The following is a 27,393-nucleotide window of genomic DNA, read 5'->3' on the forward strand; positions in this document are numbered from 1 at the left end:
TCTTTACCTATTCTGTCCCTCTTCCAAACACATATCAGACCCACAAGCGGGCCACCGTCAGTAACTTTTCCAACCACATGAGGCTCTCGTTGACAATATTCTATGTTCATTTTTAGTACTGGAGGAAAAAGTGTTTTAGCTGCTTTCAAAATGTCATGAATAAAAAAAATTCATGAATAAAAAAAATAAACAATATGCTCAGAGAGGGACTTTGTTTCAGCCCTGTTCTGCCATTGAGTGTTTAATATCTTATCCTTTCAGATTATGCACAATGCTTTAATTTGTTGAGTTCAAAATAAAAATAAAAGATGATGTTCAGTATAAATAAAGTAAATCCATCTTTGAAACATCTTGGTTAAACTGAAACCTGAATGATTTAGTGTGAAGCATTTACCTCGTGACCACTTTCCAATTGTACGCGCTTGCTTTGAAGGAACCGAGAGTGTGCTGCGTTGAGAAAAACAAAGGAAATAAGGTGTATAATAGGGGAAGTTGTGGTTTATGAAAAGGTATTACGGGAAGAGGGATTTGTTATAAATATGTATGGCGCAAGGTGGCTATCGCTATGCTAGCCACAGCAGGCACCGCATTTGTCTCTTCTGCTCTTTGCTCGGTTTGTCTGGTGAGAGAAAGTCCGCTGGTGAAGAGATATAAACCAGAAAGCTGTGTTGTTTCTGCACACTTCCCCTTTGTGCTGCTGTCCCCACCTCAGCACTGAGGCACGGAATGACAACTGGTGCTGGCCTCAGGATGACCAGCACAACAGCAAGAAGAACATCAGGAACAACCCAGAGAAGTCCCAGCAGCATCAAACCTACAGCCAGAAGCCCTCAGACCTCAGAGGGTGCCTGGTTTAAAGTATGACCCACCCAGACATCCAAAAAGGTGGCATATGCATACCATTCGAATATTTCAAAAGTGCCTGTCAGTCTGTCATACGTCATACCCTGATCGTACACGAGAGGTACAGGGATCGAATTACTGTGCAGAATAAAGACTCCCGTTACAAGATAAAAACAATCAGTTAGACGGGCCGCCTCCGGATTTGGAGTTGCAGAAAAGATTGTTTTGAATGTCAGTTGGTCTCTGCGCGTGCATGTAAAAAAGTCCGTCCTTTGCTCAGAACCAACATTGGGCCCTTGTTGCTGGGTAAAATGAGGCAGCAGAGGCCTCTGGTGTGTTCTCCGGACAGAGCCTGGTTGATTACAAAAGAACAGTGACTGGTCTCTGAAAACAAACATCCCGGGGCGTAGCTTTAGGGGGGTTGTTTGGGGTGTTACATCCCCCCTAATAAATGTATTTTCAGTTAAATAGTTGGGTACAAGTGCTTTCAGTCAGGTATGGTGAAGTGTCTGTTGGATTTCAACTGGGATTTTTACTTTAACACAAACAAAAACGCACATACACTTACTTTTCTCTGTTTTAAAAGGCTTAAAAAATGTTCGATATTTAAAAAAAAAAAAATGGGATATGTACAAGGACGTGGAGAAGAGAGGCGTTAGCCTTCCTGGCTTAACTCCTTGGGTGTTCATGACAGCTCTTGGCCGTCATGAGTCACGGTAGGCGTGTGCTCATCACGGCCGGGAGCCGTCTGAACATTACCGCTCCGCAGACAAGGTATTAATTCCCCGCCTGTGCAAGGGAATTAATCAGAGGGTGGAGTTCGGACTGCTCCCGGCCGTCATGAGCACACGCCCACCGTGATTTATGACGGCAGGGAGCCATCCTCAGTACGGGAGCGCCACGCTCAACCTCGCCCCCCTCGCACCGCGGTGGAATTTGTCCCGCAGCGAAGGGGTTAACGCCTCTTTCCTCCACTTCTGAAACCCAAGGCTGCACCATATTTACAAAAATGTGGTACAGCCTTGCGTTTCCCCCTGCAATGGCGCTAAGTTTAGCTACTTAGCGCCAACGCAGGCACTCTTGCACCAGAGTGCAAGGGTGTCTGTGTGCAGGGGAGGATTGTTTATGTATAGGAAGGTGTCTCTTCCTGCACATAAACAATCCTAGAAATGCCTTCCTGTCACTTTTATGTGTGTGCTTCATGCAGCACACATGAAAGTGAAAAAATTGCATTAAGGGGACACCTTCCTACACATAAACAAACAATGGAATTTAGCTTTTTCCATGTGTGCTGCAGAAGGCAGCACACATGGAAAAAGCAAAAACAAGGAGAAATAATGCATTTCTCCCTGTTTCGCCATCTCAAGAGCAGTTTTTACCAGGTCTTAATTGTGGCGCTGCCTCCGCTGCCACCCTTGTACATAGGGGGCAGCGTCAAAATAAAGGGTTGTTGCCGTGGAACTCTCACTGCAACACCCACTGCCCACCACTTTCACTCTAACCATAGCCAGAAATGGGGCCTTATGTACAAGGCAGTGTTGAGCCACGTTAAGTGGCTTAACGCTGCCTTGTACAAAAGGCTCAGCCCCTAGCATCAATATAGGTGACGTTGTGGTGGCAATAGGGGCTTGTACATATGCCCCTGAGTTTTCTCTCATTTAGCACCCCTACCAATCCTTTTTCCTCTCCGTATTCACTGCCCCTTAAAAGCTCCTCTCATGGGCCCTCCTTGCAGTATAATGTATTTTAACATTATATGTCCTTGTGATTGTTGGAAAATCAGAAGCTCGACCTCCCCCAATCTTACTGACCAAGCTACGCCCCTGCAAACATGGCCACTCCTCTCATCTCACCTGAGTCAATAGCTCAGCATCAATCCCACTGATGTTAAGCAGCGGCGTAATGTAAAATGGTGGAGCCCCCATGAAGACTCGGAAAAGGGTCCGCTGAGTCTCACATATCTAATAAATACTTGTTGCCGCCTTGGGTGAAACGGGACTCGTCTGAAGAGGTTGGGGCCTGTGAAGGGTTGGGGACCCCCTGCATTTCAGGAGCTGCAGGGCCCTTTGTTAAGACCTTAATGCCAAGGTGTTATCCACAGCTGCGGTACTTCGGGGTGGGAGTGAGAGGAAAATAGGACTGAAAGGAAGAGGCCGGAGGAGGTGTCTCAGGCGGGTCCCTGAGACCGGTAGTAACATTTGACTAAAAGTGGTTTAAGCAGGACCGCTGGATTCAGGCTGGAGAGAGATTTCTGCAAGACCTCCATGCAGACAGCTCTGTCTGCTCCTGTGAATGTTGGGGTTCTGTGGGCTTGGGCCGAGCTCGACCCTGCCCTGCATGTAAACGATACATCCCTGAATCTGGAGGCGAGTGCTGGTTCTAAAACCACCCCTGACGGAAGAAATATTAGGGAGTGAATTCATGTCAAAGTCAATATATTATAGATGCTAACATTTTTCATTTCAATTCAACAGTAAATTATACCTCACCAGTGATGAGATGAGGCCACCGCGTGATTACCAAGCACAGTTCTCTCCAACCATCAAGACAAGAAGCACCTTCTGTAACTCAAGCGAGGGTGGACATGCGCCACACTGCTTACATGGACGTCATTTAGGGGGCGCCAGGGATTGTAGCTGCAACACCAGGGCTCGAGTCGGGGTACCACGCGGGTGGACGGCGTCCCCCCACTTATTTAACCGGGAGCTCGATAACTGGAGCAAATGGAGCCACACATTCACTCTTTGGCCTCTTTAGGGCGAGATCTCGCCCCAGAGAGGCCAAAGAGTGAATGTGTGGCTCCATTTGGTAAAGGGTGAGCCGGGGAAGGCAATGAGTCTGATGGTGCAAGCTTCCTTTCGTGACGTCACTTCCTGTCGTGACGTCAGCATCCCCACACTTCTTTTTTTAGGACTTGTGCCCTGTGCAACACCTTGCCTGCCTCCTGTGACCCCCAGCATCCCTGTGACCCCCTGACCTCAGAGGACAGTAGCTAACATGGAAAATAATCATTCATTGTTGCAAATGGTGTGGATCGCCTCCATGCCTCACGCTGCCCCTGAGCTTGTAGCAGGAGTAAGAAAGAAATACAGGGGAAAGAAAGAGAGAAAGGGGGTAAAGGTAAAAGGCTTTGAAGTGAAATGAGACTAAAATATTGAAAGGAAGAAGACACCACAGAGAGAAGGTAGAGAGATCAAGAGACAAAGACAGGCGGATTTGTGTTTCAGAGAGACAAAGAGGGATGAAAGAGACACCAGTAATACTGTGACATAGACAGATGAAGAAAGGACAAATCAAGGAGTAGGAGAGGTGGGAGAAAGGTGAAATAGAGTGGAAAAATGAGACACAACAGGTGAGAAATTAAGGTGAGAGAGGGTAAGATGCATTTTAAGGTCAGTGAGAAAGACATCATTAATATAGACATGAGGTCTGAAAAAGTAAGCAACAGGCATGAAAGATGTAACAAATAATTAAAAGATTAGACAGTTCACAAACAGCTGAGGGGAGGGTGACAGATTGTCAACAGTCATATGGGTCCAAACTGGATGACACTTCCACTACTCCTGGCATTTTGTTAAATGACTCCATATGACTGCCAAAGTAACCTCTTTCACTAAAAACAACTCTAGCAGCAACTGGTGTGGATAATCCAATGGTAACCGTTAAATAAATGGGTGTCTCCTGTCAACATCGTTTGCAAAAATATCTCCCCACTGGGTGCTGATGTACCGGTTTTATGTCAGATGATGTTCTGATCCCATGCAATCATTCCACCATAGACTAATAGAGACGCCATAGTCATAGTCCTGGAATCATCGTATGTATGCTAATATCAGAGCCCAGCTTTGGCGCGCCCCTCACAGGAAGGCGCAGGGCACTCGCATCTACCCATAATTCCTCGCTCACCAGTGTCCAGGCCTACGGCTGCAGAACCTTTGGCTATATCGAGAGTGCACTTGTATTTTATAAGGGAATCATCCATTACAACGCAGTCATTACAATACACTACCTTTTCAACGCAACTGTTACAACACAACTGCCTTTACATTGCATGCCATTACAACGCATGCCATTATAAAACATATCGCTACAACGCATACCATTACAACACATACCATTACAATGCATGCCATTACAACGTATTACAAGGTATGTAATGGAGATTTTTTAGTTTTAGGGTGGGTATGGGTTTTGGGGTACATGGGAATAGTACTTTTTACCCCTACACTATCCAACACTTACCCTGCTATTGCACTCACTGGAGAGGGAATAGTAATTGTTACCCCTACACTATCCAACACTTACCCTATGTTGCCCTAAAAGTATTATGCGTTGTAATGGTATGTGTTGTAATGGTATGCATTGTAATGGAATGCGTTGTAATAGCAGTTTTAAAAAATGTGTTGTAATGGCATGCGTTGCAATATCATGCAATGTAATGGTAGCTGCGATGTAAAAACTGTGTTGTAAAAGCATGCGTTGTAATTGTTTGTATTGTAACGTCATATATTGATTTTATAAATACATAACCATTGCATATTTGTAAAAATATACAGAGGCCAGGTGCATACAGTATTGCCAGAACACACGCTCAGTAAAATTACTAGAGGGAACATTGCATCCATGGAGTTGCATTGTCATTGACCAATTATGCAAACGTGATAGCAAGGTCACCACCTCTAATTTTCTTCTAAGCCCATATTTTTTAAATATATTTTCAGAAATTTTGTGGAACCTGATATTTGGCAAAGTATGTGAGAGAGGCAGGACATCCGACATATATTGGGAAGCAAAGCCGGACTCTTTCGTTGTCTGAGGACGAAATGGAAACCTGGCCTGCAAAAGCGGATCGGATAATGTAAAATTCAATGCACATCCGTGCACTTCAGGGCTGCTGATCAATATTCAGGAAGAGGAAGAAAATAAATAAATGAGTAGGTATGTTTGATCTTCTCCTGAAACCTTGGCTCTATTGACACTGCTTGAGGCAGAAGACGATCCGTGATGCACTCCGATGCTCCTCCATTGGTGAACATTGTGGAATATTCATAATAGACAAAATTGATAATCTGAGTCTCGCTCCATTTCTAATGTTCTGTTGTTAGCTTACTTAAAAACATAACACGAGATGGAAAGTTGTTGTCTTTATGAGTGGAAAGTCACAGTTCTATAAAGGATTAGCGAGGGTGCTCTGGTGACCCAAGAGGGTGCTCCATGACGCAAAATGGCGCAAATGATATTGTTGATCAGCTTTTGGGTGCCAAATGATTTGTGTACCAAACACAGATGAGAGTGAAACATTAAAAATCATTGCATGATGTAGCACAAAATCCCTTATCATCTTTGCACAGTCACAGCTGCCAAGTTTTCAGTTTGCCTATGTGTGACATTGCTTGATCTGCGTATGATTATGTGTGACATTTCTATATGTTATCAATGGAACTTTGTAAAGTAATGAATCCAAGAAGTACTTTACTCAGGATACTTTATGCCATAGTTTAAACACCAGGTAGAGTGGAGCATACTGGAAACACAACCTTCAAAGTCCATCCTCTCAACGACTCTCACAAAAGGTCTACTCCACAAGGAATTGGAACTTCAAGCGTGGCATGCTCAAGAGAACATGACTACCTATATTACAAATGATAACGACATTACCTAATATACAAAACCTAGTTAACTTCCATTAATAATACTAATTAATCAAGCCACAATGCATCCTCCTCCTTTAATAAATCAAATAAAAACATAAACTTTACACCAAATTAAAATAATACAAAGAAAGAGTACTCTCATTTACCATCCTGAATATCTTCATTTACAAAATCCGACATCCATTTAGGTCTGATGCAAGTTCTTCTATTATGACCATCAACTTCCTTTTTCAACATCACTTTCTTTGTCCCTTCCACCATTCTCCAACACTTTATCTTCCATAAACTCTTCACCATCTCCCTCCCTTTGTGCAACCACTTCATTTTCCTCTCTATTCTTATTATTCTCTACATCACCTCCAATGTCAATTTCATCATGAAACATGTCAGTACTTCCCTGCTCCACATGATCTAAAACCTCATCCTTAAAATGGAACTCCTCACTGTCTCTCATGTCCTTTCCATAAAATTAACTGCAACCCCCTTTAAAACTGCAATTTTTCTACGATTCCACACTTTACCATCACTAAATTGAACAGCATTGGATAAAACATTGACCACATTCAATGGTTCTGAGAATTGACTTTCTCCTTTTTCCACCTTTCATAGTTTTGTTTACCTTAACCCACATTCATTCCTTCATTTCCACATTCTTTGATCCTCTCTTGAGCTAAAACATTTCCTTATACTTCTTGTGTTTATTAACAATTATTTTCCTCAATTTATCTACTGTAACAGTGATATTAAATGCTCATAACATCCATTCAAAATGTATTTCATTTAGACATTGCTCCCCTACCTCTCATAACTTCAAATGCTGATACCTCCAAAGCTTCATGAGGTGTGGTCCGATACAGTCACAACATCTTAAAAATCGGAACTTCCCAATTACCACCATTCTTCATTGCCAATTGTACAGCATTATTCAACACTCGGTTGAACCTCTCAATCATGTCATTACCACTAGGATTATACAAGAAAGTAGTTCTGTGGTTCATTCCTACTTTCTCAAAATAGTCCTTCAATAATTTAGACAAAGAAATGCACACCATTATCACTAATAATGTGCACAGGTATCTCTTCATCTACATACAGTTTATGAAGGAACCTCAAAACCTCTCCAGAATCCATTTTGTCCACCACTTTCAACACAGACCACCTTGAATACACATCAATAAGTGCAATAATGTACTTAGCCTGTGTCCCAATTGGTCTCACTATGTCAACTGACACTGTGTGCCAGTTGACATAGTTGGCTTACTGAAAACAATAGGCTCCACATATTGGGCCTTAACGTTCTCAGTGACTAATCAGAATTGGCCCCCTAAACACAATTCAATCCAATCAATCAATCAATGACACTTGTAGAGCGCGCTACATACCCGTAGGGTCTCAAGGCGCTGTGGGGGGGGGGGGGGGGGGGGGGGGGGGGGGGGCCGCTACTGCTCGAACAGCCAGGTCTTCAGCTTCTTCCTGAAGGAGAGGTGGTCTTGGGTCAGGCGCAGGTCGGTCGGGAGGGAGTTCCAGGTCTTGGCGGCCAGGTAGGAGAAGGACCTTCCTCCTGTGGTCGCTCTTCGGATGCGGGGGACGGCGGCGAGGGCGTGGTTGGCTGATCGGAGGTGGCGTTTGGGAGCGTAGAAGTTGATCCGGCTGTTGAGATAGCTCGGGCCTTGGTCGTGTAGGGCTTTGTGTGCGTGGGTGAGGAGGCGGAAGGTGATTCTTTTGTTGACGGGGAGCCAGTGAAGGTCTCTCAGATGTCCGGAGATGTGGCTGGTTCGTGGGATGTCGAGGATGAGTCTGGCTGAGGCGTTCTGGATCCGCTGGAGTCTCTTCTGGAGCTTGGCGGTGGTACCGGCGTAGAGGGCGTTGCCGTAGTCCAGTCGGCTGGTGACGAGGGCCTGGGTGACGGTCTTCCTGGTCTCGGTGGGGATCCACCAGAGGATCTTCCGTAGCATGCGTAGGATGTTGAAGCACGCCGAGGAGACGTTGTTGACTTGCCTGTTCATGGAGAGGGAGGAGTCCAGGATGAAGCCCAGGTTGCGTGCATGGTCTGTCGGTTTGGGTGCGGTGCCCAGGGCGGGAGGCCACCAGGAGTCGTCCCAGGCGGAGGGTGAAGAGCCGAGGATGAGGACCTCCGTCTTGTCAGAGTTCAGTTTCAGGCGGCTGGTCGTCATCCACTCGGCTACCTCTTTCATCCCTTCGTGCAGGTTGGCTCTGGCGGAGGCGGGGTCGTTGGTCAGGGAGAGGATCAGCTGGGTGTCGTCGGCGTAGGAGATTATGCTGAGGTTGTGTTTGCGTGCGATGGCTGCGAGGGGGCTCATGAAGACGTTGAAGAGGGTGGGGCTCAGAGATGATCCTTGAGGGACGCCGCAGATGACTTCGGAGGCCTCTGACTTGTACGGTGGTAGGCGGACTCTCTGTGTTCTTCCGTCGAGGAAGGAGATGATCCATTCCAGCGCCTTGTCCTGGATTCCGATGTTGCTGAGGCGCTGTACTAGGGTGCGGTGGCAGACCGTGTCGAATGCCGCGGAGAGGTCTAGGAGGATGAGGGCCGCTGTTTCTCCATTGTCCATCAGGGCTCGGATGTCATCGGTGGCGGCGATGAGGGCGGTCTCTGTGCTGTGATTGGCTCGGAAGCCGGACTGTGAGGGGTCGAGGGATCCATTCGTCTCGAGGAAGGCGGCCATCTGCTTGTTGATGGTCTTCTCGATGACTTTGGCTGGAAACGGGAGGAGCGAGATGGGGCGGTAGTTCTTGAGTTCGGTGGGGTCCGCTGTCGGTTTCTTGAGTAGAGCGCTGAGTTCGGCGTGCTTCCAGCTCTCAGGGAAGGTGGCGGTGTTGAAGGATGTGTTGATGATGTCTCGCAGGTGGGGTGCGATGACAGCGTCGGCCTTGTTGAAGACGTGGTGAGGGCCGGGGTCGGTCGGTGATCCGGAGTGGATGGAGTTCATCGTTCGGATGGTGTCTTCGGTGCTGATCGGGGTCCAGGCGTGGAGGGTGGTGGTGGGGGGTGGTTGTTCGGTCATGGTGTGCGTTGGTTGGTTGTTGAAGCTGTTGTGTATGTCCGCGATCTTGTTGTGGAAGTATGAAGCGAGGGAGTTGCAGAGGTCTTGCGATGGGGTGATGTCGTTGTTTCCTGCGCTGGGGTTGGAGAGCTCTTTCACGATGTTGAAGAGTTCCTTGCAGTTGTGTGCGTTGTTGTCCAACCTGTCCTTGAATGCTGTTTTCTTGGCGGCGCGGATCAGCTGGTGGTGCTTCCGGGTGGCAAGCTTGAAGGAGGTCCTGTTGTCCGGTGTAGGTTCCCTTCTCCAGACTTTCTCGAGGGCTCAGCAGTTGTTCTTGGAGCTCTTGAGTTCGTCGGTGAACCACGGGGCTTTCTTGCTGCCGGGTCTGCTGGGCGGGGTCCTCAGCGGGGCAAGCTCATCCGCGCAGATGCTGATCCACTTCGTGAGGTTGTCGGCGGCCTGGCTGGGGTTCGCTGAGCTGGCAGGAGGGTGCTGGCTCAAGGAGGTGGCGAGCTGGTCTGCTGTGATCTTGTTCCAGCTTCTGCGGGCGGCCTGTTGCTGGTGGTGGTGGGTCGTCGTTCTTTTGAAGGTGAAGTGGACGCAGCTGTGGTCCGTCCATTGAAGCTCACTATTCTCTCTGCGCACATATCCTTTTAGTACCATTTTTTATCTATTATGTTTTTATGATACCACTGTGACCTTAATGGCACAGTTTCACAATGCTATTACTAAATGACAATGGGGGAATTATTCTTTCACCTCTGTGAACAAACTCTTGCACCACAGATAACTCATTCCTGGTTTCCCAAAAAGGTGTTCACCTCTTAGAATTATAAGATTTCTTCGGACAACTATATTCCACATATCTGATGAGAAGCTGTACATTTTCATCCAAAGAAGTGTGGCTCAGGGGTTAGAGACGGCAGACCCGGAAGCTGAGATCGGCCCTAGACCAGGGTTCAATTCCCCGCCTCGGCGGGTCTTGGGCTAAAAATTCCACGGACTCGATAATTTCTCGCTCCGGTGCCTTCTCGACTCACGGGTTCACACTCTGCGACTCTGGGCAATAGCTTGCTTAATCTCCACAATGGCCCCTTGCGGCGGGATGCCTGGCTTTCACCTTGTGGATACCCTGCCAGGGTTATCTCACAGGGGAATACCAGGACGGGTTCCCTACGCAAGCGCCGGGAAACCCACTGCGGGTAGCTGTGCGCTATATAAGCTCAAATACATTTACATTTACATATTGCCTTTCCCAATCCTCCTCCTCCAGTTTTGATATACCTTGATCATGAATCAACGCAATATGAACATCATCCCAATCATTTTCAGGACATTCTTGTAAATCAGTAGGCAAGCGTAATAGAAAATCTGCAAGAACATTCTTTTCGCCCTGCATATATTCAACTCTATATATGAAACCCTGAGGTCTCATCAACATTCTTGCTATTCTAGCAGATACATTGGAAACATCTTCAGGAGTCAACAGTTTAACTAAAGGTTTGTGGTCACTGCATACCTTAATTGCTTTCCCCACTCAAATGATCTCAAATGATACAATTTCTGAATGTTTTTCTTCTATCCGTGATAACGCACGCAAAGCATTCACAATTATGTTCTCTTTACCCTCAGAATTTATTTGTGAGGGAACACCTCCCAAACCTTTACTGTTGGCATCCACAGTGACAACATTGTTAATTCTGGAAAATATTTTAAAACCGGGGCCACAATAATAGCTTTTTTTATATCTCAAACTCTTTTCTAATTTCTTCAGTCCATTAAAATTTCCCCTTATTCTTCAACAATTGTCTTATATTGAGCACTGTATTAGAAGAACTCTTCACAAATATAGAGTAACATTCGTCTTAACCAAGGAATGATCTTACTTCATCCTTGTTCGCAAGGTGTGGAGCATTTTGGACACCTTCTACTATTGATGGTTTTGTAGTAACTCCTTTACCACATAGGACATGACCAAGATATGTTAGTGATCTCACAGCAAATTTGCATTTAGAATGTTCTACGGTCAAACTCTTCTCTTCCAGAATTCCCAGAACCTCAACCAAAATCTTGTCATGTTCCCACCTGTCTTTGCCAAAAATTAAGATGTCATTCTGAAAACACCGTACATTTTTGTGTTTCCCAAATAACTGGTGAATAAGTCTTTGGAAAATGGCAGCAGCGGACACCAAACCGAGAGGCATTCTTTTATACCGGAAACACCCTATTGGTGTGATTAAGGCTGTATATGACTTGCTCTCTTCACTTAATGGGATCTTGTGAAATGCAGCTGAGAGATCAATAGAGGAAAACAACATACCATTTTTTATTAAAGCTAACATCTCTAAAAATGTTATGGCAATTCCTCCACCATTATATTATTATTCAAATGACGAAGGTCAATACAAACTCTAATCTTACTCTGTCTGCCAACTACTACCGGAGAAATCCACTCTGAGGATTCAATAGGTTCAATGATATTTGCATTGACCAATTTCTCAAATTCTTTTTCAACGTCACAACCCTAAGTAATGTTGGAATGTTTCTCCCCTCAGTAGTCTTTTTTTATAACTCTTTATTGCAAACGGTAAACATTGCATTACGATGATATTCATGTTTACAAAACTATACATTGAAATACAGTCCGACAATGGGGAGATAGTATGAATCTAGGGCATGCATTAGTTTTTAAAACTATACAATGTTCAAAACGATATAATTTCCCAATTTAACAATTGAACGCCCTGTGAAATCTTTTCAAAATGTCATCACCCATTATCTGACTTTCATCCATAACAGGCTAAGGGATGTTCAGATTCAGAACAATATGTAAATCCCCTTAATCTCTCCACCCTAGAGTAGTGGGACCTTTCTTGGCAACCTCAAGCTTTCCATATGACTCTCTATTTTTGAATCTGGGTCTCTAACCTACCAATTCAATTTTTTCTCCTGAAAATCCTTCTAGGTGAATATCTGATTCCAACAATTTGCTCCTAATTGGTTAGCAAACTTAATTTTCCATATATCCTTGTGAACAAGGGTGTACGGAGACCCAGAATCAACAAACATTTGTACTGTCACAGGTCCAATGGTCATTGAACATAAAAGTTTATTTTTGTTTCTTGCAAAGTCATCATTAATATTTAAAATAAACAACTCTTTCGAATCATAATCTTGTACAACATTCTCACGATTATAAATAGTACATTTTTTTATTTTACTCTCTTCACCACTAGAGCTCTCAACACCAACACATTTTATTTTGATTCCCTTCTTTTTCTTACAAAATTTGGCGAAATGGCCAATTATTCCACAAGCAGAGTAATTTTGTTGTGTTCCAGGGCAAAATTTACTAGACGCTAAATGTGAACTACTATCACAGCGCTAACATCTAAAGTTCCCCTTCTTAGTGTACTCATGTCCTTTATAACTCTCTTTCTTAAGTTTAATGAACACCTTACTTTAAATTGTACCTACAATCTCTTCTGAAGTGTCCTTAGCTTCTGTTTCAAGAGCCTTGGCACTACAACTAGACAGTTCTGCTTTTCTCACTATTGCTAATACATCTTTACAATAAGCATCTTCATTAATCCACTGCCTTTCTTGCCGGGCTGGGTCTCTGGTGTGTACAACTACCTGATTCCTAATAAGTTGCTCTTGTAAATGATCAAATTTGCAATCCCCCGCTGATCTTTTCTGAGCGGCTACATACTCATCCACAGTTTCATTCACTTCATATTTTCTTTGGAAAAATGTACACCTTACAATACCAATACACTTTCGTGCAAAATGATTATCAAAATCTTTTAGTGTTGCCTCAAAGACATTCACATCCCCACCCCCAGGTGCTTTCGTCATTTGCTCATAAGCGTTTAAGGCCCCTGGAAAATAAAAAAAATACGTCTTCCTTTCGACCCATTTCATACGTGGGCTCCCTCCTGCTGACCAAAATGCTTGGGGTGGTTGTAGTGAAAAATTTTGCGTTGCCATCTCTCTCCAAGTTAAGAATGAAAGAAGGAAAAAAAAATCAAAACTGAAAAAAAATCAAAACTGAATTACCAATACAGTGTCCCTTCTTCACCTCAATAAAGGACTGGCACGCTCAAGAGAACATAATTACCCATAATACAAATAATAATGACATTACCTAATACACAAAACATACTTAACATGCAATAATAATACTACTGAAGCAAAACACAACACACTTGGGGGTCAATTCCGATTCGGGAAACAAATCCGTACGACAATTCGTATTCGTAGCCGTTTCCGTACGAATCGTAGTAATCCGTCCGAATTGCGTAGTACGATCCGTAGGCTCGAAATATGTACGAATGGTCAGGAACCGTACAAAAGTCAAGGGTGAGTCCGTACGACATGGACCCGCACAGTAAACCGTACGAATCGTAAACATGCCGTATGACCCGCCAAGTACAATCCGGACCGGGGAATGGAGACGCGATTCGTACAGATACGTCGGGTATGAGCAATTCGTACGGAGATCTACACTATTGCATAAGCACCATACCCCTTAATTCAAGGGGAGTACGCAGGGGTTGTACGCACCATACACGTACAACCTTGGGGGGTATGGACCGTACCCCTAAGCACCGTACACCTACATTCATGGGGGGTATGCACAGGGACATGCGCACCGTACCCCTGTAATCCAGGGGTGTACGCACTGTACCCCGATGCACCGTACCCCTGCAATGATGGGGTGTATGCACCGTACACGGGGGTCCGTTCCGTATACATTTCGGGACAAATCCTGGTTTCCGGATGTTTTAAACTACCATAGCAAAAGCGTCGTACGGAGTGCTGTTGACACGATTCGTACTTGCTGGGTCGGAAAAAGCTGCTTCATACCGTACGGACGTCGCGTACTGCGTGTTCCAAATACGATTCGTACGGATCATCGTACGGAAAACTGCATTGGGTACACATTGTACTACATCGTACGTACGTGTACGGTTCTCCGTGCGATTCGTATGGGAAAAAGGCTTCGTACAACGATTCGGGCGGGATTTTACCGAATCGGAATCGGCCCCTTGGTGTCCATGTTATGTGATTCATTTCAGAATCCTTTTCGTAGAACATAGCCTGGATAGGGCCTGAAAATAGCTGTAGCACTCCTGAAGTGCTTGTGCCACATTACTAACCTACATCTCCTTACCAACATGGTAGCCTTGTAAACATTTGTGGTGCTATGGAAAATAACTCGAAACAGAGGTCATTTTAGGCATTACGACCAATGTGCAGAGACTCCCTGACACACCTGCACACTGCCCTCTCCCACTCTGCAGAGTCTCCTCTGACATGACACCATCTGTATCAGTCCTGTTCCATGAGACCCTGAGTCTATTTCATATACTTAATTTGGCTGTGCCTGTCAGAAGAACTGTGCCAAAGAAACATCCTGTAAATTCAACACAGAGATCCCTGTCATGCTGTCTACCTTTCATCTACAACTCTCACATAAACAGGACATGTCTCTGGGGATACACACACTCCCAGCACACCTTCTACCCATATACAAATCTTTCACACACCGCTTCTCTCTTCCATACATCTACATGGATGCCCGACACACACCTCCTTCCTACTACCCTGCTGCACTGGCTACTGACAGATACTCTACTCACTAACCTAGAAGTATTTTAATCTTAAAGGACAAAGCACACATGCACACTAAATATTCTCTCTCCTCCGTATAGGCACGGAGTAACAGAGCTGGCTAAGTGGTTATCAGTGTGCAAGCAGCAGTGCACAGGTTTAAGGAACTCATATTGAGCGCAAACAACAAAGAAGAAGAAAGGATACAGTGAAGGACATCTCCTACATCTGCTCCTATTCAGCCCGCTCTTTCAGAGCTGTTTCATGCATGGTACGCTCAGTGACTTAGACTTGTGCCATATCAGAGTCCTTTTACCACCTGTTGCTTTACACACCTGGCAGTGCCAGAGTGGCAGCATCAGGATCAGGAAATATGTGGCTAATTATTGACTCTGCCTGCATAGAAGTCTGATTCTAGATACCCGAACTACTTGTAACCAGGACTCACTGCAAAGGAGAATAGTGCGGAACATTATGGAATGGAAGGAGTGTACTGAGAGAAAAGCTATTTCTTGGTTTATAAATAATATAGAAACAATGAAAATGATATCTATTTGACTTTCCATATCAGGATTAGCCTACAAACGATTACTTGTGATGTACTAAAATGTGGCTGAGACATAAGGTGAATAGTGAACATACCCAGAGATGCAGAGAGTGTTTTTTAGTATCAAGACATGGTGATACCCAGCCCTCTACTTTGTCATCACTCTTTTCTGCAAGGCGCTGACAAACAACAGATTTTCTATCTGTGTCTCTAGGCCATCTCATTACAAGGCTACTGTTGTGCAAACCGTTTGTGTGACAGGCCTGGCTCACATGATGGCTCGATGCAAGTACTGCTGTATAAGTACCGCACGCTAACCGATTGCGCCACTGGAGCTCACACCCGCCTGCCTGACATGATGGCTCGATGCAATCACTGCTGTATAAGTACCGCGCACTAACCGATTGCATCACTGGAGCTCACCCCCGCCTGCCCCACATGATGGCTCGATGCAAGTACTGCTGTATAAGTAATGCGCGCTAACCGATTGCGCCACTGGAGCTCACTCCCTCCTGCCCGACATGATGGCTCGATGCAATTACTGCTGTATAAGTATCGCGCGCTAACCGATTGCGCCACTGGAGCTCACTCCCGCCTGCCTGACATGATGGCTCGATGCAAGTACTGCTGTATAAGTATCGCGCGCTAACCGATTGCGCCACTGGAGCTCACTCCCGCCTGCCTCACATGATGGCTCGATGCAATTACTGCTGTATAAGTACCGCGCGCTAACCGATTGCGCCACTGGAGCTCACACCCGACTGCCTGACATGATGGCTCGATGCAATCACTGCTGTATAAGTACCGCGAGCTAACCGATTGCATCACTGGAGCTCACCCCCGCCTGCCCCACATGATGGCTCGATGCAAGTACTGCTGTATAAGTAATGCGCGCTAACCGATTGCGCCACTGGAGCTCACTCCCTCCTGCCCGACATGATGGCTCGATGCGAGTACTGCTGTATAAGTAATGCGCGCTAACCGATTGCGCCACTGGAGCTCACACCCGCCTGCCTGACATGATGGCTCGATGCAATCACTGCTGTATAAGTACCGCAAGCTAACCGATTGCATCACTGGAGCTCACCCCCGCCTGCCCCACATGATGGCTCGATGCAAGTACTGCTGTATAAGTAATGCGCGCTAACCGATTGCGCCACTGGAGCTCACTCCCTCCTGCCCGACATGATGGCTCGATGCAAGTACTGCTGTATAAGTAATGCACGCTAACCGATTGCGCCACTGGAGCTCACTTCCGCCTGCCCCACATGATGAGGCGACACAGCTCTTTGCCTGGGAAGCTCATGAGTAGGTGAGCAGTGATCCACCACCCAGGTTACCAAGGAGACCCTCCTTGAATGAAAGGCACTTTAGTTCCACTTTTGAGGACCAACCTGAATACAAGGAGTTACATCACCCTAGACTCGGAGGGAGGCTGTATTGTTGCTTGTTGTCCATCGCAATGAGTTCACTAGGTGACACTTTTATATGGTGATAGACCATTTACACAGTTTGTCTCTACTGATTCGATAATATTAAAAACTGTTGTGATTCATGGGAAGTGGAGTTCTGTGCAGTGGCGGTGCGTCCATTGGGGGCGTTGGGGCGTTGCCCCCCCGCCCGCACCCTTGACGTACTGCTCTGAACTGAAGTAAACTCAGTTTATTTCAGTTCAAAGACGCCGAGGGACAGTGCCTGTCAGTCAGCATGATGCAGACCGCCCACCCCCTTCAGAGTCTGAAGGGGGTGGGCGGTCCTGTGTCATGTTGACTGACAGGCATAAGGCATTGTCTGGGGGCAGGCAGCAACACACAGGTACGCATATGTGGGGACGGAGGCACATTTTTCACCCTTCCCCACGCATGCGTACTTGTGCCTGCTCGGCTGACGCATGCCCATTAGAAGAGCGAAACCTCGCTCTCCTAATGTGCAGGCGGGCAGAAAGCAGCCATGCCCTGTGTCAATCCTGGCGCGGAGCAGCCCCAGGATTGGTTGAGGACGGAGGTCGGGGTTTCCGCTCCAGCAGTTGAAGGCGCCAAGGTCCCAGAAGATGCGACGCTGACCGGCGGTCAGGTAAGTTTTCTTTCTTAAATTCCCGGTACAGCATGTAATTGCATTTGCTTTTAATTCTAGTTCTGATTAAGTGCGGATGGCACACTTTGCAACAAGGCGCACACGGTGCATTTTATCGTTATGGGCAGCGAAGAATAAAACTCGAGTAGACTTTAAAACAGCGAGTGATATTGCAGCAGAGCATTATGCGGAGCTTCGCGCAGATCTCCAGGTTTGAAAGTGCCTCAGGTGACACGTGTGAATTCATCATTTTTTAAATTCTTTCCCGCGTGGCGAGCTGCAGGGTGGCGCGTGAGGAGAATACTAATATCTACTTGAGTGCCTTCAAAGACAGCTAGCATCATCATCCCATACAATTCCTCTGCTACTGATGGAAAGCTTACTATTAGCTTAAAAATTGTTTTTCTCTGTTACATTGAATGAAATGCACACTTCATAGCAATAGCCACAAAAGGCCCGGCTTCAACAAAATCTTCCCAGCGCACTGATTCAAAGGGCACAATATTTGCATGGTTCGAAGGAGCTTCTTATCAGAGCCCTGTGCGATAGGATTCAGAACTGAACAGCAGTTCAGATTTTTTTGCTTAAAAGCTACAATTTTCTTCAATGGGAAAGAGATTTTCGAGGACAGACAGGGTCAATAATTTCACGAGTTTGATAGAATCGTTCACCCCTAGGTTGCACTGTTGAATCCGACATATTTTGATGGTGATCAAAGTAATTTCTTAACATTTTTGGGGTGATGGCGTACGTGGGATAGCATACACGCCCCTTTCAATTCAGTCACAACCAGAATCACTTTGAGACATCGCAGTAAGGGGCCAGAAAACTGAATGGGCATAAAAAAGATCAGCTTTTCTTTGGAATAGTTGCTTACAGATATCGCCCAGTCACAAGGATAGGGGTGTAAGGTAGGGGTGCGTGGCGTGTCACCTCGGCTACCCACAATCCATGTGAACCAGTAGTTCGGCCTAGCAGATATGGATCGAAATCACAATTGCATTTACACACAGAACATTGTTTCATTGTTTTCAGATGCACTTTCTCCTTCTTGGGCTGCCTTTCCCATTCATTATGTGTGTCGCCCAGATGTTGGCAATGTCACATGTTATTGCACAGATTATATTTTTTTAATTACCCATTATCTGAACTCTGACGCAAGGATAACGCAGCATATGTGAAATATACATAATAATTCAAGGAAAGTTATTTATAGTCGAGCCGGGTACCTTCTCCCTGATTTCGGTTCCTAGAGAAATATAAGTGGAGCTTTCATCGTGGGGCTGGGATTTATGGCAAACAGGCCGAGTGACATTAATAACGCCGCACAATCCCTTTCTAAACATCCCTGAGAAAGAGGTCGTACTTTGCCGTCTGTGGTTGATATTTGAGGTCCGTGGAGTTGTAAACTGCTTAAGAGGCCTTGATCTGCGAACAAGCAGCTATTAAATGCAGATCAGTGTCATGGGCAAAATCTACCTCTAATGTTTGAAAGAACAGAATCTGTGTGTCTAAGGAATTGCTTGGTGAATGGAACGTGAAGGCTTTTACACGCACGCACCTTTACCCACACCTCTAACAAGTGACTGCATTTGAACGCCAGAGAACGCGCAGATCGAGGGGATGGCGGCAGCTTCATCCAGACCAGTGGTCGGTCGTGTGGGTGTTTCTGTTTTCGGTGGTTAATTAGTCGAATGGACGGTTTGAATAGATTTCGGTTTGCAACTTGTTCGGCTGACTAGTCGTGTGAGAGCTGCTGGGCTCATGCGACTGATTGTTTGATGCGGGTCGCGTTGCGTGGCAGACACGTCACAGAGCACTTCTTGAGGGGGTCGGTTACTGCTTGGACTTAGACGCGGCTTGGATTTGCGAAGGTGTTTGTTAGGCATATGTTAGTTTGTGCCTCTTCTTTATTAATGTAGATGGTTATTATGAAGGCTTGCCACAGTGCACAGTTACATAAAATGTACGCCCCACCACTTTCAAATGTCACCAGCCGCCACTGGTTCTGTGGATTGTTGCAAGTGACTGAATAAAATTCAGTTAGTGTCCAGGCTCAAAAGAGCTGAATATTTGGATGCAGATTGCACCCCGAGGGCGGCAGACACAGAAAGCCTCTTAACCTCTGGGCAAGTTTAACTCAGTCCCACCCAGTGCTGTCATTATCACTGGCCAATTAGCATTGTGAAGCAATCTGAGTAGGCGACAGGGGCTCTAAATGTGTGATATAATGTTTTACTGTGGTAATGCGGGACAAATGCGTTAGTGTAACATGCCACGAGTGACACTTGGCAGGGCTGCTCCTTCCCCACTAACTATGAGTTGCCATGCCCAGCTAGACCTTGGCTGAGCATGATCTCAGTGGCCATCAAGCAACAACCGGGCGGCCCTCACTGCATTGCTGAGGGCTATCGTATGTTGGGGGCAGGTTCACAGCCTTAATGGGTACATATTTAAAAAAAAAAGGTTGGATGGACAATGAGTAAGGAGCAGAAGCATTCATTCACGTCGCCATCTTAGTCAAGTCGAGAAAGCTATATTTGTAAAGTGGCCATTCAGTGTAGGAGAAAAAGGAAAGCAAAATCTCTTTGCCCAGCCCTGCATCTCTAACAATTACCAAATAAGAGGCATTCCAGAATGTTGCTTTGTTTGATGATGTCAGATTGGCTATAAACCCACAGACAAGTGCACTCTTGCAGCAGGGATAACCAGCACATGGAGATAGTCGGTGTGGTAAAATGTGTTACCAATGTTGTGTGGAACAGTATAAACCTCATGTGGCAAGCCATGTGGCACTGTACCAGAACAGCAAAGAACCTCTACCATCAGAATGTTTATCCATTGAGGTGCATCTGGTCAGTGTTTTCCATCCAATCTGCCTGTTACTCACAAAGCCTGGACTGTGTTATGCTTCCCCAGTATGAACCAAAAGCAGATGCCACACAGTTCCTGTCCCTCGACTGACACTTGGAGCATTTGGTGGGGAAATGCCCCCACACCTTCGAGGATGAGCCACCAGTGCACACCTCACATCAAGACTGTGACCTCTCTTTTCCTTGGTCTACCGTTTGATCGCCCTGGATACCATACAACAAACACGGCTATAAGCATAAAAGCCCCAATACCATCACAACATCCATACTCCAGAAATATGGCTAATATTGTGTGAGATCCTTCATAAGTATAGGACATCCCCAAACTTTTTGCCTTCACCCTCCTGTTTTGTTGGCCTTTGGGACTTTGTACACTTTACCACTGGTAACCAGTGCTAAAGTACTTTTGTTCTCTTCTTTAAACATGGCAAAATTGGCTTACACCTAATTGGCACATTTAATTTACTTATAAGTCCCTAGTAAAGTGGTACAACATGTACCTAGGGCCTGTTCTGCTGCCCTGCTAATCTGCTGCCCTGTTTCCCTGCTGCCTGGGTGAGAATTACCAGACCTGCATCTTGAACCCTTGACTACCAGAGTGACTACAAGGGCTAGTTGGTTGGTCTTCTGATCAGAGCCTCAAGGACAGAAAAGGATCCAACCATCTTGAACCCCACTCCTGGACTCTGCCTGCTGTGAGTCCAAACCCCCTAAGTGTTGCCTTCCCTACCCTCGACCCTGGAAGTGTGGATGAAGGTGCTCTGCCAGCCTAACTGTGGTCCCCATTAGATCCAACACGGAGCGACGCAAAGCACACAGCACTGCAAAGCCTCGCTGCACAGCTGCCAACTTCATCGGAACCAACGCAGAGCAGCGCAAAGCTCCATCAGGCTTCGCTACATAGCTCACTGAAACTGATACTGAGTGATGCAAAGTAGATGACGCAAAACCTTGCAAAGCAACGCCGCGCAGACTGCACACCAAGGATATAAGGTACTTTGTTCAGGGGGTTTAACTTGGGCCCTGTATCTGGCCTGCACTCCATCATGGTTGGCCAGAACTTGTGACTTTGTTCTGGTGCAGTGCGACCAGATTACACAGTTGGCACTTAATGATCTTGAGCACCATTGCTACTTAAATTGTTAAAATTGTATCTCTCCAGTTCTTCTGATTGGATTTTTGTTGTTTTGTTCTCATATAATTTACTGCATTTTATCGTATTTGTTAAAGTGGTGTAGGATTTTCCTTGTGTTGTGTTTTCACTGTATTACTGTTTGAAGTGCTTCATAAATACTTTACACATTTCCTCTAAGTTAAAGCTGCCTGCTTTTGTACCAAGCTACCAGAGGGTTGTGCACAGGTTAATTTGGGGGTTGCTTGTGTTTCACCCTCACAAGAATTGTGGTTGCTGCTTGAGTAGGGTTTTACCCCCAAACCAGTAACCCAATTTCCTGCAATAAGGTTTACTTTGATAATTTGAAGAAAATCAGAAATGCCCTCTTGTGTTTTCGATTCACTATTTTGTTTTTCCCAAGAGTCAGTGTATTTTTGTAATTGTCTTAAGTCACAGAATTGTGCTCTGGTGTTGACGCTATCCAATGCAAGTTCTCTGGTATTAGAATTTCCAAATATAATAAATGTTTGTTAAATGCTGTGAAGGTCATGTGAAATACTCCTTGTTAACTTAGCTGAAAGTTTGTGAACATGGCGTGCAAAATGTACATACTTTGGCTTGTTCAAGCAGAAGTTTTGAGATCTGATGTGGATTTTGTTGATTTCATTGGCTGCATTTATAATAGGCTTCAGTGCTAACAAATGTTTCTCTAGTTGTTAAGCCCTCATTACGAGCAACAGAATTTGATCTGGAGCAAAACCTCTGGGTGAAATTCTGCCACTCGAAACTATGAATGTCCCGGTGTCGCCGGAACAGCAATTATCAGGTCTGCAATGCAAACTCTGGACCCGATAATAAAGGCCATTGCGAGGCCCCCGCTCTGACAGCTTAAGTGGGGGTCCCTGGGAAGTATTACATTTCGAACATTACCTTTCATCTCTGGCTTGCAAGCCATTGCAAATCAGAAGGGATGGTGATAATTTACAGTCGGGATGGGGAAGGGGTGGAAGAATTCAAAACAGTTTAAAATGGTGACAGAATGGAAGAGAAATGTTTTGAATATAACAGACAAAAAATAAGTTAGAGGCAAATCCAATGAAATAGCTTGAAGAACAAAAGAAAAGTTCAAAAAAGAACCGAAAGAAGAAAAGTTAAAAAGGAAGTAGGATGGAACATAGGCACAGAAGACAAGCATTTGCAATGCAATAGGTCTCGCATTCATGTGAATTTGAGCTATTGGCATTTTAAACTCTCTCAAATGCGAGACCTATTGTATTGCAAATATTTTTTGTGTCAAAGTACCCCATGCTGCGCTTTCACGTTAATGCAGGCCGCGCCCCTTTCTTTTCTAAAGAATGGGGCGTTACCGACATTAAAGTATACCACGGCATGGGGGCTTTGACAAAAAAAGTTATCTGCTTCTCAAATTGACAAACAAATGCTTTTTTGTAAAAGCGCACCATGCTGTGCTTTCACTTTAATGGCGGCTGAGCACCTTCCTTCAGACGCAGCTTGTCTAAATAATGGGGCGGGCCTCCATTAACGTGAAAGCACTGCATGGGCGCTAGTAAACAAAACAAAAAAAGGGCGGCCGCTATAGTTAAAGCGGACCTCGCTGCTAAAATAAATATACGAGGCCTCTATAGTTAAACTGGACCGCCATTAGTAGTTATAATTAAAATAAAAGCGGGTGGCGTGCTGCGACGTAGTGGGGGGAATAGGGGAAAATCATTGAACAAAATAGTGCTCACCGCTAAGATAAAGAAGACCATGTAGCAAGACAAGTAAAAGGTCCAGTCGTTATGGGAGGTTACAAATACAGACAAGGCTGTACCAAGGAGGGACTAACAAGCTTATTCAGGAATGAAAAGCAATAATTTTGAAAGGACGGTAACAGGAGTCAATTGAAAAGATGGGTGGGACATGGGCCGAGCTTAAAATCCCTACCTCAATACAGCATGCCTTACAGAGCAGCACATGTGCTACCCCAGGCTCGACCTAAAAAATGGAAAGAAAGGGGAAAAGAATGGGAGGGGGAAGAAGAGAATGAAACTTAGAAAAAGGGGTGGCAGGCAGTAACAAAGAAATAAAAAATGGGAAGAGAGAAAGAAAGTAAAGTTGAAAATAGAATAACATATTGGAAAGAAGAAATGATGGAATGTCGGTGGAAGGAAAGAAAATAAAGAATTAGCAAATGGAAGGAATTCAAGAAGAAGGAGGGATGAGAGAAGAGGCAAAGGTAGTACAGGAGATAAACAAAAATGTGAGAATGAAACTAAGGAAAGGAAAAGTGGAAAGAAGGAAGAAACATTAAACATGAATGTAAAGAAGGACAGAGAGCTCAAAAAGCACCTTAACACAGAATGGGCAGAACAAAAGAAATATGGAAAAACAGAATGAGAGAAGAATGAAAAGGAAGAAAATAAATTAATATAAAGTAGGACAGAAATATGGAGAGAAATATGGAAAGAATAAATCAGAGAAAGAAAGAAGTCAGTGTTGGTACATGTGCAGTTTTTGGCCACATTCTTTTCAAATCATTCTGTAAAATGCATCTTTCTGAGGTTATTTTGACTGGACATGAATGCCCACGATCTCCTTGATAGAAAGGGTCAGGACCACTCGCGTTGCTATGACATTTTGTTCCATAGGTCTCAAAGTGGGGAGTATTTTATTTTTACAGCTGCTCCTTTGATACTTAAGGGATCCTCTGTTTCATGCTGCAGGGGCCACGAGCAGCAACATAGCCGGACCCTGCCTGACCCCTGTATCAGTGTGGGTGCAGAAGACAATGCTTCCAATGGATAAGATAGAGTCTGTCAAACACTGCTTAAGCGGGCAGACAATGTCAGCATTCTCCTTGCCGTGAAGGTTAAAAAGTACCTGGAAAACAACCTCATATTATTTGTCCTGTCCTGAGTATTTACCCCCCATTCTGAGGCGAAAACTTGTAATTTATGGAATATGGTGTGGGGATACTGGCTCAAATGGTGATTTTGGTTTCGCAGTATCCTCACACCAAATTTTGACACACTCATAAAATGGGCTCTAGTGTATAGTTTATTTGCAACCACATAGTTAGGGACACATAAAAAAAATCAAAAATATCTTATGCCAATTCATGACTATTTGTGTTCTCTGACTTTAAGTGCAAAACTGACAAAATCTACAACACTATGTTTTATTTCTTTAGGTAACCTAACAGCAAATGAGATGGAGACGCGTACAATCAAAACCGAAGCCCCATCCTTCAACATGGACATGAAGCGAGCGACTACCTTCCCTCACTGTTACCAGACAACTCCTCCCATGATGAAGTTTAACAGATTTTCCACATTCAAAGAAGACTGTGAAGCAGAGTTTCCATCATTCCAATACAGCCCTCCAGCGGAGGACTTTGAAAGATTTCATGCCGCCTTTCAAAATGGATCTCAAAAACAGAAGGGCATGCTTCCGAAGAATCAGCATAGCAACCCCCCAGAAGACCGAAGTTCTCCTTCCATCCGGAATAATGACAAGAATTGTGCGGCACCGTCAGACCATCCAATGATATTCCAGCCCCCTCACCTGCCCTTCTACAGATCTCAGATGATTGACTTGTGCAACATTGGGTTACAGTTCTATAGAACGGTCGGGCACTTTGGGACCAAGCCTATCAAACAGGATCCGGTGATATGGCCAGAGAGCCGGGCATTATTGCACCCTTCTTATCCTTACTGCCATAAAATCCACCCTGGCATGATCTTTCCCTTTATTTTGCCACCATCCAGCTTACACTATGGCAGTCCTTTCCAGGCGAGGAGAGAAACAGAGCAGCCCCTGCAACGTGCTGAGAGGCAAGAAAATGAGGACACGAGACCAAAGGTGGAGAGGGTTGATGTCAACATCAAGATTGATGACAGCTATTATGTGGATGTTGGAGGGGACCAGAAGCGTTGGAAGTGCACAATGTGTGAGAAATCCTACACATCAAAGTACAATTTGGTCACCCACATTTTGGGGCACAGTGGCATCAAGCCTCATGCTTGTTCTCGGTGCGGCAAGCTCTTCAAGCAGCTCAGCCACTTGCATACTCACATGCTGACACACCAGGGCATGAGGCCTCACAAATGCCAGGTTTGCCACAAGGCTTTCACCCAAACAAGCCACCTTAAAAGACACATGATGCAGCATAGCGAAGTCAAGCCCTACAACTGCAGGATCTGCGGTAGAGGCTTCGCCTATCCCAGTGAGCTCAAGTCCCACGAGTCTAAGCACGAGAGTGGCAGAGAGAACATTTGTGTGGAGTGTGGCCTAGACTTCCCAACACTGGCCCAGCTGAAAAGGCATTTAACGACCCATCGTGGTCCAATTCAGTACAACTGCAGTGAATGTGACAAAAGCTTCCAGTACCCAAGCCAGCTCCAGAACCACATGATGAAGCACAAGGATATCCGCCCGTACATCTGCACAGAGTGTGGCATGGAGTTTGTTCAGCCCCACCATCTCAAGCAGCATTCCCTTACACACAAGGTAGGTCAGGGTGGGAGATCTGAGGAGCTGCTGTTTACATATGTGAAGTTGAGCCTAGCACATCTCCTATGGAATCTAAACAGGCAGCAGTCAAAACTCATCAACCAATAGCAATCAACTCCTAATGATATTCTTGCTCTGTTTCTCTATCATGATAGCTACAGCTATGGGCCCTCTGCCACACTCTGTGTCTGTAGTAAACATGGGAATAGGTGCTCTGCTCTATCCTCAAACAAATACATCTAAGGCAACAGTGAGAATATGAAATTGCATGTTTTCCGAATAATGTTTCCTGAATTGTGTCGCTGTCTGAGGCGCTCTGAGTAGCATTTTAGTAACGCCTTGGGTATGCAGAGATGTTCATGGTTCTGTCACTTTCAGGGCCTGACCCTTTCATGTGTGCCATCTAAAGACCGACTTTATTATAGGCCTTTAACCTCAGGTGGATATCTTCAAACAAAGGGAGATTTGGAATTTTAATCGTATGTGTGTGTTAGGGATGCAAGATGGGAAAAAGAGTACTTGATGTTTTCTTATCAAGGGGGGGTTCTTTAGTAGTAGTCTAATGCACTGGTGCACATTTCACATCAAGGCTGACTGGCCATCCTTCTCCATGGGTATTCCCCCAATGACTTTCTTAGGATTGAAATTTAAGAAATAACAGTCAATAAAATTGGAATTAAAGAACAAAGTGTCTTCTCCACTAACATTTGAATTGACAAAAGTGGGATAAAAAGACACCTTATAACTTTTGTATGGTGCAAAGTTTAACCAAATGCTCATTTTGAATGGGACCTTTTGCTATTTGATTTAGTTTTATACATCTCAATGTCTGGCCAAAAACTAAGTATGCATCTAGTCTAAGATTAAGATAGATAAAGCATTTTTTTTTTGTTTTTCTAGATTTCAAAAGGTTTTTCTTTAATGAAACAATAGGGAAATCGAATTCCATAACTGTGCAGCCATTTCTGAGACCAACTCCACGTCATTTGAGTCTAGGTATTGTCTCCTGCAGCAGGGCCTCCCTGGACATTAAGGTTGAAACACTTTGAATGAGGGAAAATGTGCATGCCAAAAATAGTTTTTATATGAGACAGAATGGGTTTAAATGTATGCAGTCTTGCACTAGAGGCCAGTGTTAGAAGCCATCGTGTTT

At 45.0% G+C, this 27,393-nt stretch overlaps 1 protein-coding gene across 2 annotated transcripts in view; it reads left to right on the forward strand.

Moving 5' to 3' along the window:
• Positions 1-27,393, forward strand: part of ZNF366 (zinc finger protein 366) — a 149,563-nt gene that overhangs the window by 21,750 nt on the left and 100,420 nt on the right. Inside the window, exons 1-2 of one of the 2 annotated variants that reach the window (XM_086960800.1) lie at positions 5,650-5,781; positions 24,919-26,237. In XM_086960800.1, coding sequence (XP_086816926.1) covers positions 24,939-26,237 — 1,299 coding nt within the window. In that variant the 5' untranslated portion in view covers positions 5,650-5,781; positions 24,919-24,938. Of the gene's footprint in view, positions 1-5,649; positions 5,782-24,918; positions 26,238-27,393 lie in introns of those variants that run through there. The other variant, XR_015309288.1, reaches the window with a different exon arrangement.

The sequence above is a fragment of the Lissotriton vulgaris genome, chromosome 3_1 (assembly GCF_964263255.1).
Source record: "Lissotriton vulgaris chromosome 3_1, aLisVul1.2, whole genome shotgun sequence".
NCBI classification, from domain to species: domain Eukaryota; kingdom Metazoa; phylum Chordata; class Amphibia; order Caudata; family Salamandridae; genus Lissotriton; species Lissotriton vulgaris.